At 44.7% G+C, this 17,436-nt stretch overlaps 2 protein-coding genes across 3 annotated transcripts in view; one reads left to right on the top strand and one right to left on the bottom strand.

Annotated features, from left to right (window-relative positions):
• Nucleotides 1–574: 574 nt before the first annotated feature.
• On the bottom strand, nucleotides 575–17,360 carry ciapin1 (cytokine induced apoptosis inhibitor 1). The gene is made up of 9 exons (XM_080187284.1): nucleotides 17,274–17,360; nucleotides 16,895–17,059; nucleotides 15,737–15,886; nucleotides 14,139–14,215; nucleotides 12,039–12,210; nucleotides 4,084–4,157; nucleotides 2,266–2,384; nucleotides 1,409–1,490; nucleotides 575–906 (listed from the first exon to the last, which is right to left on the bottom strand). The coding sequence occupies exons 2-9, from the start codon at nucleotides 17,049–17,051 to the stop codon at nucleotides 796–798; spliced, it is 942 nt and encodes a 313-aa protein (XP_080043410.1). The 5' UTR covers nucleotides 17,052–17,059; nucleotides 17,274–17,360; the 3' UTR covers nucleotides 575–795.
• The window catches only part of coq9 (coenzyme Q9 homolog (S. cerevisiae)), a 17,572-nt gene continuing 17,444 nt past the window's right edge, over nucleotides 17,309–17,436 (top strand). For both annotated transcript variants that reach the window (XM_080187285.1, XM_080187286.1), the window contains exon 1: nucleotides 17,309–17,386. In XM_080187285.1, the coding sequence (XP_080043411.1) occupies nucleotides 17,338–17,386 (49 nt within the window). In that variant the 5' untranslated portion in view covers nucleotides 17,309–17,337. The remainder of the gene's footprint in view (nucleotides 17,387–17,436) is intronic.

The raw sequence follows: 17,436 nt of genomic DNA on the forward strand, positions 1-17,436 counted from the left end.
AAAATCTGGAAATCACTCCCTAACAACACTGTGGGTGTACCTACACCTTATGGATTGCAGCAGTTCACCACGTCCTGAAGGGCAAGTAGTAATGGGCAATAACCCCCATACTGAGAGAATAAAAAATAATTGGATATCATTCAGCACCAATTGCTAAGTGCTGTTGTGAGTAGGGCTGTCTCTGATGTGGGATGGAGAATTCAAAAAGGCCAGTGGAGACATGGACGGGGTAACAAATCACCTCAGCAGGCTCTGCATGGGAAGAAGGGGAGAGGAGGGCAGTGTTGGTGGACAGAGATTATTTGCGCAGCACTAGAGATGAGAAAGCACTGGGATGAAGACAGTTGTCAAAGAACCTCATGGTCCACTACCCCATAGAAAGGAATTATGGAAACTAACTTTGATGTGTGAATGGGGGAGAATCAGATGGAGTTGACTAACACACTCAGCAAGAACCAGAGACAGCTCCAGGGAACAGAAGATGGAAGAAGGCTGGCACCAATTTAATAGCATAGTACGACACAAGGAAATGAACTAGCACTAAAACAATTCAATATACACACAGCAATGGGAATACAGTAGATCAATATTTATTCTCTTTTTTCAGTTAATATACACATTGAATACAAATAAATCTAATCTCCGCAGGAACGTGATTACAGCATCAATCTGAATGCACCCAATTCAAATTAAGGTCATTAGTGCGCTAGAATCACAAGAACAAAGATCCCAGAGTCTGGGTTAAGAGGAGAATTCCCTGGAATAACAATACTTGCCTCACAGACACCAAACAGGTCAGGCATCAGTGAGAGTCTGGTCAGACAGTATGATTTTTTCACCCGGTTTGAAGGCGGGCATCCCCATGTAAGGACAGCTGGCACAACGGAACGCATCACCAAGATAACACTGCAATAGGCAGAAGGAGTAATGACATCAGTGTATTCAACCCAAACAACAAAACAGTCAAGGTGCAATAATTTCCAGTTTGACAAGAGATAGAGATACTCCAGTGTAACAATGGGGTGGGGAAGGGGAGAGCCCCGCCTAGCAGTGGGGGAGGGGGAGGAGACTCCCATGTAGCGGCGGGGGGTAGGGGCAGGTGGGAGTGGGGGGCAGACCCCCGTCTAGCGGCGGGGGAGAGAGGGAGCAGACCCCCGTCTAATGACAGAGAGAGAAATCGAGACATCCCAGTTTAACAAGAGATCCCAAGAGTAAGACAGAGAGAGAGAGCTCAAGTGTAACGAGAGAAAGACAGAGATCCCAGTGTAATGACAGTGTGACAGAGAGATAGGTACTGAGATTTTATGCACACACTAATATTATTTTGTGTAAAGTATTGGAGAATTATTGGCTATCGTGTTCAGAAGGCTGCCAGCTGCATTGTACCTGAAAGGTTGGTGATACTTACACTTCCACAAGATGATTTCACCTGCAGCGTCTTGACATCTTTGGATCCTTTTCCGCCCAGTTCTTCAGCCAGCCCACAGGTACTGGAACAGAGACTAGTAATTACTTTTCAGCTCCTTTTAGCAATACAAGTAATGACCACCTTAAATAGCAATTAAATTCTGCTGCACTCAGCTGAATAAATAACAACCGAGAGAGGGAGAAGCGCGGCATGAAGAAGTGGCGTAGCAAGAGGTGAACAAGGGAAGGGTATATGTTGTTGTGTTCAGGTAGCTATTGTTGCCCACCTCTTGTTATCCTTGAGATGCTTTCTTGAACCGCTGTAGGTACACCTGCAATACTGTTAGGGAGGGATTTTGACCCAGTGACAGTGAAGGAATGACAATATATTTCCAATCAGGATGGTGAGTGACTTAAATGGGAAACTCCAGGTGGGATTATTCCCATTGAACAGAAACTGAACTGGACCAGCCACATAACTACTGCAATTACAACAGCAGGGTAGAAGTTATACCAGTGCTGGCCTAGTCAGTGACACCCATTCCCATGAAAGAATTCTAAAAATACTATCCTTGAACACACAAGTAAGCCAGAGGTGAATCATTCTTGCTTAGTTTTTGTTTTTCGATGAATGTGTTTTTGTTGAATATTTCGAATTCTTCCTTTAAATGGTTTCAACCGTTTATTTACTATCATATGTTTTAGTTTATTTACCCATCAATATTTGCCCTCATACCAATACAATTGATAGTAAAATTCTTGTTTGTGATGAAATATGTCATTTTCAAACTTAATATGGGATGTGATTGTATTTTGATTACTATTTCCCAGCACGTGATGGGAGTGTTTCACACTGACCAGTTTTTACAGGCACGTTTCTTTTTCTTGCCATCTCCGCAGTCCATTGCCCGCAATGAGGCCGGATCGGGTTTCTTCAAATCATCCTCATCAAGCAGCTCATCAGAATCAATGAGATCCTAGGGAAAGGCAGAGACAGACATGGATGGGCTGGCACAGTGAAGACTTGACTTTTGGAATCATGGAGACTGTGGTGTTGATTTAAATATTTGCAGCTAGCTGTTACGATAGTTTTGGATGATTATCCACAATGTAACACCCCTACTTTTTACAGTGAATCAGAATGAAGAACACCATTTATGACTTATTGATTTGTTTGATCATGTATATCCAAAGTTGAGTCCGCACAATGGTTAGCACCGCTGCCTCAGAGCCAGGGACCCGGGTTCAATTTGGGCCTTGGGTGACTGTGCGAAGTTTGCACATTCTCCACATGTCTACAGGTGTTCTGGTTTCCATCCACAGTCCAAAGATGTGCAGCTTAGTTGGAATGGCCACGCTAAATGGGCAAGGTTACAGGGAACGGGCAGAAGGGTGGGCATGGGTAAAACGCTCTTTCAGAGAATCAATGCAGACTCAATGAGCCAAATGGACTCTTCCTGCATTGTAGGTTTCTATAGTTCTAACATAAACTGTGATAAGGTTTGGTGGCCTGCTGGCACCCAAGTCATTAATTTTCTCAAGTACCTCCAGTGTACTTGACGTTTTGTGACTGAGGGATAAAAGGCAATGGCATTATTTTTCTTACTCTCAAGGTGTGGGCAGCGCAGGTGTGGTCAGCATTTCTTGGCCATTGCTCACTGCTTCAAAGCATTTTGATGCAGAGCAGCATGCTTGGCCATTGTCGAAAGCAGTTCACAATGCCCCTCGCAGATGTGAACATCGTGTATACATGGTGTATACATGGTAAAGACAGCAAATTAATGAACCAGATGAGTTTTACAGCTTCTGTGAATCACAGCCTCAAAACTGCCACGGTGGAATTAGTCCCTGATTGCTTGACCATTATGTGGCATTCACTGCGGCGAACTCAATTCTGGTGACAAGTGACTCAGCATCTAAGAACTATCCACCACGATCTCCACCAGCTCCCCCATTGATACAGCAAATGCCAGGATCTGCCCCCCCACCCCCACCCCAATCTGTTAAAAACTGGGATTGTCCATCCAAACCCCCCCCACCCCCAGATCTGGGTCAATACCAGGATCACCTCCCCAGTCCAGGTAAATATCACCAATCCCCGGATCCAGGTAAATATTGGCAATCCTCCCAAATCTGGGTAAATACCGGGAATCCCACTCCAATTTGGGTAAATACCAGAAAGTTCCACCCTCCCACCCCGACCTGGGTAGATACCGGGAATGCCGCTACCAGCCCGCACCCCCCCCCAATCCAGGTACATACAGGGATTTACTCTCACAGCTTCATACAGTGGCAGCTTGGCTCAACTCATAGTTCCTTTCAGAGCGCAAAAGCTGTGAGTTCAAGGCCTCCACACTGGAGTTAGCTGTGTCTGCAATATCTGCTGGCTCCTCCTGACTGCTTTTGAGGTCTTTGACACAGAGGTCAAGCTCTTCTTTTACTTGGCACATCACACTGCAATTCCCCACACAGGAAAGCTGGATGTGCTAGGGAGGAAGCAGCACAGAGTGGGCACAAAGATTAGAGGGGCTCCACCATCTATGGGCATCTTGTACCTGGATCTCCAGGGCAGTTGCAGATGCTTGGCAATTAAACCTCCCCTCTCCCTCACCCAGGGGGAGCCCGAGGAGACTGGAAAAACAGGGAAACATGTAAGGTTTGAAAAGGAAAGCTCACCACATCATCATCATTCATGTCCATGGCTGATAGCGTCCAGGCCTTCCTCGTACTGGGGTCCAGCTGAGGTTTCTCTAAAAGATCAAGTTCCATAAGTCAGTCTGATCTCACACCTCTCACATTCTCAGCACCTGGCCAACTCAGTTAGACAGACAGACACAATACCACCTCCTACGTAACCACACTTCATTAAGTGAATTCAGCACTCTCAAAAACAGAAACCACTGGAAATACATAGCACGTCTGGCAGTAATAGTGGAGAGAGAAACAAAGTTAACCTTTCAGATTGTGATCTTTCATCAGAACTGGGAAAAGTTAGATATGATAGTTCTTATAAAGGTGAAATAAGGAAGGGGGGAAAAACGGACATGGCAGAAGATGGGAGATTAAACAACAAAGTTGATGGGACACAGCTAAAGAGTGTGGGAATGACACTAGTGAAAAAAAACAAAAAACTTGTTCAGATGCTTTCTGGGGAAGAGAATTCCAAAGATAAACAGCTCTTAAAATATTCCTCCTCATCACCGTCTTAAATAGGAGACTCCTAATTGTAAAACTTTCACCCCTAGTTCTACAATGCTCCGTGAAGGGAAACATGCTTTCAGTATGTTTGGTATGGGACATAGGTAATTCAGAGCTGTGCTGAGAGGTGGCAAATGCAGTTTAATGCGGAAAAATGTGAGGTGATTCACTTTGGTAAGAGTAACAGGAGTACAGAATATAGGGCTAATGGAAAAACTCTTGGTAGTGTCGACGAGCAGAGAGACCTCGGTGTACATGTGCATAGATCCCTGAAAGTTGGCCCCCAGGTTGACCAGGTTGTTAAGAAGGCGTACGGTGTGTTAGCTTTTATTGGTAGAGGGATTGAATTTCGGAGCCGTGAGGTCATGTTGCAACTGTACAAAACTCTGGTGCGGCCACACTTGGAGTATTGTGTACAGTTCTGGTCGCCGCATTATAAGAAAGATGTGGAGGCATTGGAAAGGGTGCAGAGGAGGTTTACCAGGATGTTGCCTGGTATGGTGGGAAAGTCTTATGAAGAAAGGCTGAGGGACTTGAGGTTATTTTCGTTAGAGGGAAGAAGGTTAAGAGGTGACCTAATTGAGGCATACAGGATGATCAGAGGGTTAGATAGGGTGGACAGTGAGAGCCTTTTTCCTTGGATGGTGATGGCTAACATGAGGGGACATAGCTTTAAATTGAGGGGTGGTAATTATAGGATGGATGTCAGAGATAGGTTCTTTACTCAGAGGGTGGTAAAGGCGTGGAATGCCCCGCTTGCAGCAGTTGTGGACTCACCAACTTTAAGGGTGTTAAAATGGTCAGTGGATAGGCACATGGCTAACATTGGAATAGTTTAGGTTAGAGAGTCATTAGATTGGTTCCACTGGTCGGCGCAACATCGAGAGCCAAAGGGCCTATACTGCGCCGTAATGTTCTATGTTCTAGTACCTACCCTGTCAAATCCCCCTCAAAATCTTCTAAAATTCAATAAGATCCCTTCCCATTCTCCTAAACTATCAGTCCAATTTGCTCAACCTTTCCATACAAGACAAGCCCTTTCATCCAAAGAATCAGCCCAGTGAATTTCCTCTAAAGTGCTTCCAATTCAACTATATCCCTCATTAAATAAAGAGACCAAAGCTATACTCTGGGGCTAGTTTCACCAGTGGCCTGTACAGGTGTAGCAATACTTTTATACTCCATTCCCATTGCAATAAATACCACTATTCCATTTTTCATCTTAATTACTTGCTGTACCTGCATAACGTCTCGTGATTCATGGACAAGAACACCCAGATTCCTCTGTATTGCAGCATTCTGCAATCTCTCTGCATTTAAATAACATTCTGTGATTCTATTCTTCCTGCCAAAGTGGGCAATCTCACATTTTCCCATATCATATTCCACCTGACAAATGTTTTACCAATTCACTGACCCAATCAATATCCATAGAAATTTCATTGAATCCTACAATGCAGATGAGGCCATTCGGCCCGTCAAATCTGCACCGACCACAATCCTACCCAGGCGCTATCCCCATAACCACATCTATTTACCCTAGCTAGCTCCCCTGACACTAAGGGTCAATTTAGTATGGCCAATCAACCTAACCTGCACATCTTTGGACTATGGGAGGAAACCAGAGCACCTGGAGGAAACCCAAGCAGACATGGGGAGAATGTGCATACTCCACACAGACTGACCCAAGCTAGGAATTGAACCCGGGTCCCTGGTGCTGTGAAGCAGCAGTGCTAACCACTGTGCCGCCCTAGACTCCCTTTGCAGACTCTCTGTATCCTCCTCGCAACTTGTTTTATTACCTCCCTTTACATCATCAGTAAATTTGGATATAACACACCTCATCCAAGTCATTAATATAGGTTGTAAATAGTTCAGGTCCCAGCACTGAGACCTGTGGCACTCCGTTAGTTCCAGCTTCTCATCCTGAAATGACTCATTCATCCGATTCTTTGTTTCCTGTTAGTTAGCCAGTCCTCCATCCATGCTAATTTATTACTTAATACCAGAAGTTATCTTGTGCAGTAACTTTTCACATGGTACCTTATCAAAGATCATTCAGAAAACAAAATATACACGATCTATTGGTTCCATTTTATCCAACCCTGCTTGCTATCCCCTCAAAAAACATTGTACAAACACCGAACAAGCCCAATTCTGACCTTCCAATGGATTGATGAAGCATTTGGAGATACCTGGGCCTTGGAACTTTGAGGAACTCCTGCAATCTTGGGATTAAGATGATTGACCTCCATCAGCCACAACATCTTCCTCTGTGCTAGATATGACGCCAACCAGTGGCGAGACTTCCCAATTCCCAGTGATTCCAGTTTTGTTCGGGCTCCTTGATATCACACTTGGTCAATTTTTAAAAAATCATGGGATGTGGACATTTCAGGCTAGACCAGCATTTATTGCCTACCCTAAATACCCTTGAAGGAACATTTAAGAGTAAGAGTAAAATACATTGATGTGGATCTGAAGTCACATGTAGGCCAGATATTTTCTCCCCTAAATAGTATCCGTGAGCCAGGCAGGTTCTTACGACAATCAACAATGGTTTCATGATCATCATTAATCTTTTAATTTCCAATGTTTATTGAAATTAAATTTTACCATCTGCTGTGGTGGGATGGGAACCCAGGCCCCGAGAGCATTACCCTGGGTCTCAGGATTATTTGTCCAGTGACATCACTACACCACTGCCTCCCCTTGGTGCCAAAGGCAGTCACTCTCACATTACCTATGGAGTTCAGCTCTTTTGTCTAAAGCTGTAATGAGGTAAGGAGCAGAGTGAACGTGGCAAAACCCAGAGTATTAGCGAGATCATTGCTGTGAGGGTGCCACTGCCACTTCATAACACCGTTGATGGTTCTTTCCATCATTTAACTGATGATCAATCAAGGGCAGACAGATGGGCAATAATTGCCCGGATTGGAATTGTCCTTTTTTTTGTTTACAGGACATAACCAGACAATTTTCTGCATTGCCAGTAGATGCCAGTGCTGTAGATGTAATGGGACAGTTCAGTTGAGGAGATGTGGCAAGTTCTGGAGCATGAATCTTTAGTATTATTGCCAGAATATCATCAGGACCCAAAGTCTTTGCAGGATCCAGTGCCTTCAGCCGCTTTTAGATAAGCTCTATTAACAAAGGATAACGTCAGGGCAGTAGTGAGAGACGATATAGGCTCCAAGGAGCAAAATGTGGAATCGTTGTGGGTGGAGATAAGGAATAGTAAGGGGAGGAAGACACTGGTGGGTGTGGTCTATAGGCCCCCAAATAACAACTTTGAGGTGGGGTGGGCTATAAACAAGCAAATAATTGATGCATGCAAAAACGGAACAGCAATAACCATGGGGGATTTTAACCTGCATATTGATTGGTTGACTCAAGTCAGATGCGGTGGGCTTGAGGAAGAGTTCTTGGAATGCTGTCGGGATAGTTCCCTTGAACAGTATGTAACGGAACCTACGAGGGAGCGAGTTATCTTAGATCTGGTACTGTGTAACGAGGCAGGTAGAATTAGGGATCTTCTTGTGAGGGATCCTCTTGGGATGAGTGATCATAGTATGGTTGAATTTCTGATACAGATGGAGGGTGAGAAAGTAGGGTCCCAAATCAGTGTCCTCTGCTTGAACAGGGGGTGAGTACAATAGGGTGAGGGCTGAATTGGCTAATGTAGATTGGAGGCGCAGATTGGTTGGTAGGACAGCTGAGGAACAGTGGAGGACTTTTAAGGAGATTTTTTTCAGTACTCAGCAAAAATATAATCCTGTGATAAAGAAGGACTGTAAGAAAAGGGATAACCAGCCAGAGTCCTTGTGCATGAGTCGCAAAAACCCAGCTTGCAGGTGCAGCAGGTGGTCAGGAAGGCGAATGGGATGCTGGCCTTCATAGCGAGGGGGATTGAATATAAAAGTAGGGAGGTCTTGCTGCAGCTGTATAGGGCATTGGTGAGGCCGCTGCTGGAGTACTGTGTGCAGTTTTGGGCGCCGCACCTGCGCAAAGATATTTTGGCCTTGGAGGGAGTGCAGAGGAGGTTTACTAGGCTGATACCGGAGTTGAGGGGGTTGAGCTATGAGGAGAGGCTGAATAAACTAGGCTTGTACTCGTTGGAGTTTAGAAGAATGAGGGGAGATCTCATTGAGACGTATAAGATGATGAATGGGATGGATAGGATAGAGGTGGAGAGACTCTTCCCGCTCAAACCAGACAGTAGGACTAGGGGGCACAGCATCAAGATAAAGGGAGGGCGGTTTAGAACGGAGTTGAGGAGGAACTTCTTCACTCAAAGGGTGGTGAATCTCTGGAATTCTCTGCCCGTTGAAGTGGTGGAGGCTGCCTCGCTAAATATTTTTAAGACGCGGGTTGATGGGTTTTTGATAAGAGAGGGGATTAAGGGTTATGGGGAGAGGGCGGGAAGGTGGAACTGAGCCACGACAGATCAGCCATGATCTTATTGAATGGCGGGGCAGGCTCAAAGGGCTAGATGGCCTACTCCTGCTCCTATTTCTTATGTTCTTATGTTCTTATAACGAAGAAATAAATTAATAAAGGTATTAAATTAAAAACCGATGCGTACAGAGCGGCTAAAAATAGTGGGGAATTAGAAGATTGGAAAAGATTTAAAAAACAACAAAGAGTGACTAAGAAAGCGATAAAGAAAGGAATGATAGAGTATGAAACTAAACTAGCTCTAAATATAAAAAATGATAATAAAAGTTTTTACAAATATATAAAGAGGAAGAGAGTGGCTAGAGTGAATGTTGGACCCTTGGAGGACGAGAGGGGGGATTTAATGGTGGGAAACGAGGAAATGGCTGAGACTTTAAGTAAGTTTTTTGTATTGGTCTTCACGATGGAGGACACAAATAGCTTACCGAATATTGGAGGGTCGGTAGGAGATGAGCTCCTTAACACAATTACTGTTACTAAAGAGGTAGTGCTTGGTAGACTAACGGGACTGAAGGTAGACAAGTCCCTGGGACCAGATGGAATGCATCCCAGGGTACTGAAAGAAATGGCAGAAGTAATAGCAGATGCGTTAGTAGTTATTTATCAAAATTCGCTGGACTTTGGGGAAGTGCCGGCAGATTGGAAAACTGCTACTGTTACGCCGCAGTTTAAAAAAGGTAGTAGACAAAAGGCAGCTAACTACAGATTGTTTAGCTTAACGTCCACAGTTGGGAAAATGCTAGGATCCATCATTAAAGAAGAAATAGCAGGACACCTAGAAAAAAACGGTTCAATCAGGCACAGCACGGATTCGTGAAGGGGAAGTCGTGTTTAATGAATTTACTGGATTTTTATGAAGAAGTGACTAGTGCGGTAGACAGAGGGGAACCAGTGGATATGGTGTTTTTAGATTTCCAGGTGTTCGAAAAGATGCCTCACAAAAGATTGCTGCAGAAGATTAGGGTACACGGAATTGGGGGTAAAGTATTAGCGTGGATTGAGGATTGGCTATCTAACAGGAAGCAGAGAGTTAGAATAAATGGGTGCTTTTCTGTTTCGCAATTGGTGACTACTGGCGTGCCGCAGGGATCAGTGCTGGGGCCTCAATTGTTTACCATATACAAAGACGATCGGGGAGGGGGGGGGAGGCGGTGAGTGTAGGGTAACAAAGTTTGCAGATGACACGAAGATGAGTGGAAAAGCAAATTGTGTGGAGGATGCGCAAAGTCTGCAGAGAGATTTGGATAGGCTGAGTGAGTGGGCGAGGACCTGGCAGATGGAGTATAACGTTGGCAAATGTGAGGTTATCCACTTTGGAAGAAATATTAATAGGATGGAATATTATTAAAATGGTGAAAAGTTGCAGCATGCTGCTGTGCAGAGGGACCTGGGGGTCCTTGTGCACAAATCGCAAAAACTCAGTCTGCAGGTGCAGCAGGTGATCAAGAAGGCAAATGGAATGTTGGCCTTTATCGCGAAGGGGATAGAATATAAAAGCAGGGAGGTCTTGCTGCAACTGTACAGGGCACTGGTGAGGCCGCAACTGGAGTACTGTGTGCAGTTTCGGTCCCCTTATTTGCGAAAGGATATATTGGCCTTGGAGGGAGTACAGAGAAGGTTCACCAGGTTGATAGCGGAGATGAGGGGGTTAGCTTATGAGGAGAGATTGAGTAGATTGGGCCTGTACTCATTGGAGTTTAGAAGGCTGAGGAGGGAATCTTATAGCGACATGTAAGATAATGAAGGGGCTAGATAGGGTAGAGGTAGAGAGATTCTTTCCACTTAGAAAGGAAACCAGAACTAGAAGGCACAGCCTCAAAATGAGGCAGGGGGGGGACAGTTTTTAGAACAGAGTTGAGGAGGAACTTCTTCTCTCAGAGGGTAGTGAATCTCCGGAATTCTCTGCCCGTTGAAGTGGTGGAGGCTACCTTGTTGAATATGTTTAAGTCACGGGTAGATAGATTTCTGATCGATAAGAGAATTAAGGGTTATGGGGTGCAGGCGGGTAAGTGAAACTGATCCACTTCAGATCAGCCATGAGCTTACTGAATGGCGGGGCAGGCTCGAGGGGCTAGATGGCCTACTCCTGCTCCTATTTCTTATGTTCTTATCACATGGAGTGAATCGAATTAGATGAAGACTGGCAGCTGTGATATTAAGATGGATCATCCATTTGGCAATTCTGGTTGAAGATTGTTATGAATGCTTTAGCCTTATCTTTTGCACAGATGTGCTGGGCTCCTCCTCCATTAAAAATGGAGCTATTTGCAGAACCACTTCCTCCAGTGTGTTGTACACTACCATTTATGACTAGATGTGACAGGACTGCAGAGCTTATATCTGATCCAATGGTTGTGGAATTGCTTAGCTTTGTCTATTACTTACGCAAGTATTCCTGTGTTGTAGTTTCACCAAGTTAGTACCTCACTTTTAGGTATGAAGAGTGTTGTTCCTGGCATTAGAGCACTTCTAACTCTTCATCATATCAGGGTTCATCCCCTAGCTTGTTGGTAATAGTACAGCGGGGAATATGCAGGAGGCTTCCTTAAGTATGACAGTACACAATCCAGGGAATCTACACAAATACCTGATAAAAGAGACGACTCTGTATCTGTCCTGGGAGTGTTTGATGGGGACAGCTTTACTCCATATCTAACCATGAGTTGCACCTGAACTCAGAGTGGTTGATATTAGCTGCCTGCATTTCAAATTGTTTCACTGAGCAGCACATATTTTAAAATGTACGGCATATTCTTTGAAGTGATGATGCTGATTACAGCAGCAGATAGCCTGAGAAACATGGAGCAGATTTGGAGTCTTGGAGTGAGTAGCCAGGCTGACAAGAAAGATAGAATGCGGATGTTGATGACAAGGCTGGTTTTGTTGCCTCAATTATACAGCAGCATAAAGGAAATGGATTAGTCCAGTTCCCATCAACCACATGACAAAGCATCAGGCACTGAACAAATACTTACTGTCTGCTGTCTCTGCTTTCTTCACAAAAGACAGTCTCAGCTGAGCAGAGGATCCAATTTCAAAGCTTGGTTTCTTGGCCATCAACTCTTTCTTTATCAAGTTGTTACCTTGGTAACCAACAGCCTGTTTTATGGAACTCAGCTGTTCAGCTGTTAGAGGCTCAATTTGTATCTGTGAAGAAGCAGAGTTTATGGATCTTGTAATATACATAAATGACTTGGAAGAGGGAGTAAGTGGTGTGATCAGCAAGTTTGCAGATGATACGAAGATGGCTGGACTTACTGACAGTGAGGAGCAGTGTCAGGCAATAGAGCGGGATATAGATAGGCTGGTATATTGGGCAGAGAAATGGCAGATGGAATTTAATCCAGATAAATGTGAGGTGATGCATTTTGGAAGAAATAATGTAGGGGGGAGTTACACGATAAATGGTAGGCCTATTAAGAGTATAGAAACGCAGAGGGACCTGGGGGTACAAGTACACAAGTCCTTGAAGGTGGCAGTACAGGTGGAGAAGGTGACGAAGAAAGCCTATGGTATGCTTGCCTTCATAATAAGGGGTATAGAGCATAAAAGTTGGCGCCTAATGTTGCAGTTGTATAGAACGTTGGTTCGCCTGCATTTTGGAATACTGCGTCCAGTTCTGGTCGCCTTACTACCAGAAGGGTGTGGAGACCCTGGAGAGGGTGCAGAGGAGGTTTAACAGGATGTTGCCTGGTATGGAAGGACTGAGCTATGAGGAAAGATTGGGCAAATTGGGGCTGTTCTCCTTAGAAAGGCAGAGAATGTGGGGAGATCTAATAGAGGTGTATAAGATTATGAAGGGTATAGATAAAGTGAACAGTGGTAAGCTTTTTCCTAGGTTGGATACAGTAATTATGAGGGGCCACAGGCTTAGGGTGAGGGGGGCAAGGTATAACTCGGATGTTAGAGGGAGGTTTTTCACACAGAGGGTGGTGGGGGCCTGGAATGCACTGCCAAGTAGAGTGGTGGAGGCAGGCACACTAGGGTTGTTTAAGGCTTACTTAGACAGGCACATAAGCGGACGACAGATGGAGGGATACAGGAGACTTTTCTAAATAAAGCTTTGGGACATCCCTGGGAATAAACTGATTCCTATGGACCTTCCAACATATTTCATGGCTCGTTTGTTTTATTTCTGCGCTTCTGGGGATTCCGTAAATGTCTGTCTAAGTTTTGCATGTTTATTGATGTCTTTTCTTTTACTTCACAGGAGATTAGGTCCGCCTTGTTGATAACAAGGGGCATACCCGCGGTGGGTCGTGTGAGGGCTGCTGTTGGATGTTGCTTCGAGAGTTGCCTAGTGCTTCACGTCATTAGTGTACGCTTAAACTGGACCATCTGACGGGCAACATGTCAGCTCAGTGTCAGCACAGTTTTGTAACAAATTGTCCCTAATTTAGTCTTCCCTCAATCTTCCCCAATAGGTGTAGACAAAGGTCATGGGTAGAGGAGGACACTCAATGTTAAAATGGTGGCACGGGCTCGTTGGGCCAAAGGGCCTGTTTCCCGTGCTGTGTTGTGTGTTGTTCTTTGTTTAATGCAGCTGTGTGAGAGAACAGGATTAGGAACACCCCAAGCAAAAAGCTGATTTGTGAAGCAAAGCGATCCACACCGACACATTAGATACACAGACATTCAATCTATATTCATCCTGGCAGCCATGCCCAACATGATTCACCAACTGCCAAGGTAAAAACTACACAATGTACCTGAACTTCTGCTGCTGACTGAGGGTGAATCATGAGTACAGAAGTGCTGTGTGTGTCCACTTAGACAGAGGGAATGGTGTTCCCTCTGAATCTACCAGTAACAATCTGAGTCTTTAGGACAAGGGACATATTTTAAAGTGTCGATGGGAGCCATGACTGCAGCCAGCCGTGATCAGAGCGTCTGTGGTATTAATCCTCACCATCCACTTCCTTCCCTGCCACCACCCTGCCCTCCTCCTTGATGCTGCTGCAATCTCTCCATACCCCACTCAGCCCCCTCCTGCAACATATCCTCCTTTACCACTGCTTACTTTATCTTAGGCAGCAGGTGGACCAATTGGACAGGCTTGCCATAAGGACACCTACCTCCGTGATCTCGATAAATCCAGCCATCTTTAGGACCGAGACGAGCTGGGATCCAGTCTTCAGCTTGCTGGAATCACCTAATGCAAACACAAGAGAGCAGTGGGTCAGAGCATGACATTGCTCCAGGCTGGATACGAAGGAAGGTTTGACCTCTTACGACAGTACCTATTGAAGCACAGAGGTGGAAGAAGATGACTGATACTCCTGCAACTCAGGGCAAGAATCCTGGCAGCAGGACATTCTCACTGAATGCCTTTGTATTACCATCCCAGACCCACACCCAATCCTGCATGACCCAATGACACCTGCGCATTGATTGGCCATAGTAAATTGCCCCGAAGTGTCAGGTGAATTAGCAGGCTAAATACGAAGGGTTAGGATGTGGGTGGATTGTGGTCAGTGCAGACTCAACAGGCTGAATGGCCTCCTTCTGCACTGTAGGGATTCTATGATATTCCGAATGGATCCTGCGCATGAATGTCACTTCTAACACGTGTAAATGAATCACATTACGTGTTTGACTGTCTTATCTCAGTTACATTAAATCTTGATGATCTTAAATTGGTTGTTAGTGTAGCAATTAGCATTAAGGATTGTTTAACAAGTGCTGCCCAATTATGCAATCGTATCTAACACAGCATTATGTTTTGGATTCTGTGCTGGTTGAATATGACCTGTACACACACTGCCTATTACAAAACAACTGATGGAGAATGCTGTTTGATTCAAACAGTCTATCGTAATCGACAACTATTCTGCAGAATAATTCTAACACATTCTTTCTACAACAAACTTGCAAGGTGAGCAAATGGTTAGGCTCCTATTTACAAGGAAAGTTTACAGCATTCCAGACTCCCATTGAAGTCATTGTACTCATTATTTTGGACAGCAGTTGCTCATAACTGCTTTTGTTATTTATAGCTTGTGTAGTCACATCTTTTGTCTCTTTTTTGACTTTAGAATCTGTACAGTACAAAAAGAGGCACTGACCACAATCCCATCCAGGCCCTACCCCCATATTCCTACATATTTACCCATTAATCCCTCTAACCTATGCATCTCAGGACACTAAGGGCAATTTTTTAGCATAGCCAAGCAACGTAACCCGCACATCTTTGTACTGTGGGAGGAAACTGAAGCACCCAGAGGAAACCCACACAGACATGAGGAGAATGTGCAAATTCCACACAGACAGTGACCCAAGCCGGGAATCGAACCGAGGTTCCTGGAGCTGTGAAGCAGCAGTGCTAACCACTGTGCTACCGTGCTGCCCATTTTTTATTTTATCCTTCGCCATGACCTTCAATTTATCAGGTTTTTTCCTCCAAAATGTAATTCCTCCTGGTTTCCGCCCTATCACATATCTTCTCTTTTGTTCTTCCCTCTGCATTTCCCCTCCTCTCCAGTTCTGATGCAAGGTCATCGAGGTAAAGTCCTGACTCTATCATTATCTCCAGATAATATTTCCCAGCATGTTGCATCTTATTCCTTCAATCTAATATTGTTCTTATAATCAATATTTGGCCTCTGTATATTTGCGATCCAAAAGAAACATCATATCTGAATTCACCCAGCAGAAGACCAAAGTAAACTGTCACCTGATACACACACGGGCTCCCTGAAGTAAAGTCTTCCTCCAGGCTTCAGGATTCGAGCTATTTCAGCTAAGATCTCCAAACTGTGCAAGGTGGCAGAGTCTGGTGCTAGGCCTGAGAACGCAAGGTCAAAGCTGGACTCCCTGTGAGCAGCTGCAATGAGACAAAGACAAAGAGAGCACAGTGCTTGAAGGTCATGCGACAGCAGGATGAGAGCAGACTAACAACTCACCTGGACAGTCTAAAGGCTGTCAGAGTAAAGACAATGTTAGCACAGTCATCAAGCATTAATTACAACTAATTCATTAACGCATAAATATATGAGACCAAGTGTAATTCTTTCTTCCGCATACAGATGAGTGTTGTGCAATGAACTACCAGAGTTAGAGATGTATGTCAACATTTAAGAATAGTTTACGGGAAAGGGACTAAGGGAATATTGCAAAAGGACGGAAACAAGGAACAAGATGAGTGCAAGTGCGGAGGGTAGATAGCTACCAACCTGGTTTGGTGCAGCTCCGAAAAGGTGATCTCAGGAAAATCCCATTCTTAGTTTGTGCAGTTACCAGATTTCAGTTTCAGCAATGGGGACATTTACCATTATTAGCTGGGACTACAGGAAAGGGGATAAGCTATAATGAGAGATTAGCTAGCCAGAAAAAAGAAGGGGAACATTAAGTCTTTCTTCCAATGTGAACAGACTGCAAAATGTGATCAAATTTCTGGAGTGAAGTTTGAACCTATAATGTATCTACCAACACTGACTGAGCTGTGACTGATGTTTAATTATATAGGGGAAGTACGGCACAGCTGTGGCTAGACAAGGAATTTTAAGGCAACGGTGCCCATTTGGCTGTGTCGATATGTTGCCCATTTGGCTGAGTAGTGAGTGGTGGACTGGAAAATTTCCTCTTTCTGTGCTTTGTGCACATTCAAATAGGCACTCAGATGTTGAGGATTTTGTGATCGGACTGTTCTGTTTGACCAAAGACTGGCAGATATGAGAGGGTGTGCAGCATGCTAGGAAATCAGACGAAATGGACGTTCAGGGCTCCCCAGAGCTGAGTAAAGTGGTAATAAGACTGTAACAAGGAGCAGGAATGAGATACACTTTGCACGATGAGGCGAATTCAAGGTAGGTGAAGTAGATTCTGAACTTACATATCCGCAGCCTCTCGATGTTTTCCATTGCCACATATCCTAATTCCCCAGTGACTGCCCGAACATCTTGTACCAACTCGGTCTGGGACTCAGCAGTGCAAGAATTGTCCCAGATAACAACAACATTATCACCAGTCTTTATATTAAAGCGATCCATTACAAATCCTGAAAACACAACTCATTAGAAAATATTGTCTATTACATGGCACAAACATTCCCTGCGATAACGCACATTAACTCACAACATCAATATCAGTGAAAGGAATCTGATGAGTAAGCACTGCAGTCCCCTTCCCCCTCCTTTCACCCTCACTAGGCTGGGGGCTATTAAACCAAAACCAAAACCACTCTCTCCCCCCATAGAGATTTCCACACTCACTTCCACCAATTTCGGCGCTGCTTTCGCGTCATCAAGTCGCGACTAAGTGACGTCACAGTGAGGAATGATGGCGGGGCTGTGGCGACGCGGACTGCAGAGAGGACTGAAGATTGGTGAGGGGGAGTGGTGGGTGAGGGGGACAGCGGGGAGCGGGGGGGTGGGG

This window comes from Carcharhinus amblyrhynchos, chromosome 4 (assembly GCF_965287045.1).
Source record: "Carcharhinus amblyrhynchos chromosome 4, sCarAmb.v2.hapA, whole genome shotgun sequence".
NCBI lineage: Eukaryota > Metazoa > Chordata > Chondrichthyes > Carcharhiniformes > Carcharhinidae > Carcharhinus > Carcharhinus amblyrhynchos.

Bases quoted from the DNA above. Each gene is read 5' to 3' on its own strand.
- ciapin1 (XM_080187284.1), bottom strand. From the start codon at position 17,051: ATGGATCGCTTTAATATAAAGACTGGTGATAATGTTGTTGTTATCTGG. The intron at 14,216-15,736 runs GTGACAGTTTAC...TGTTTGCATTAG, and splicing joins GGAGCCCGTGTGTGTATCAG to GTGATTCCAGCAAGCTGAAG. The intron at 2,385-4,083 runs GTGAGCTTTCCT...GCCTTTCCCTAG, and splicing joins ACATGAATGATGATGATGTG to GATCTCATTGATTCTGATGA.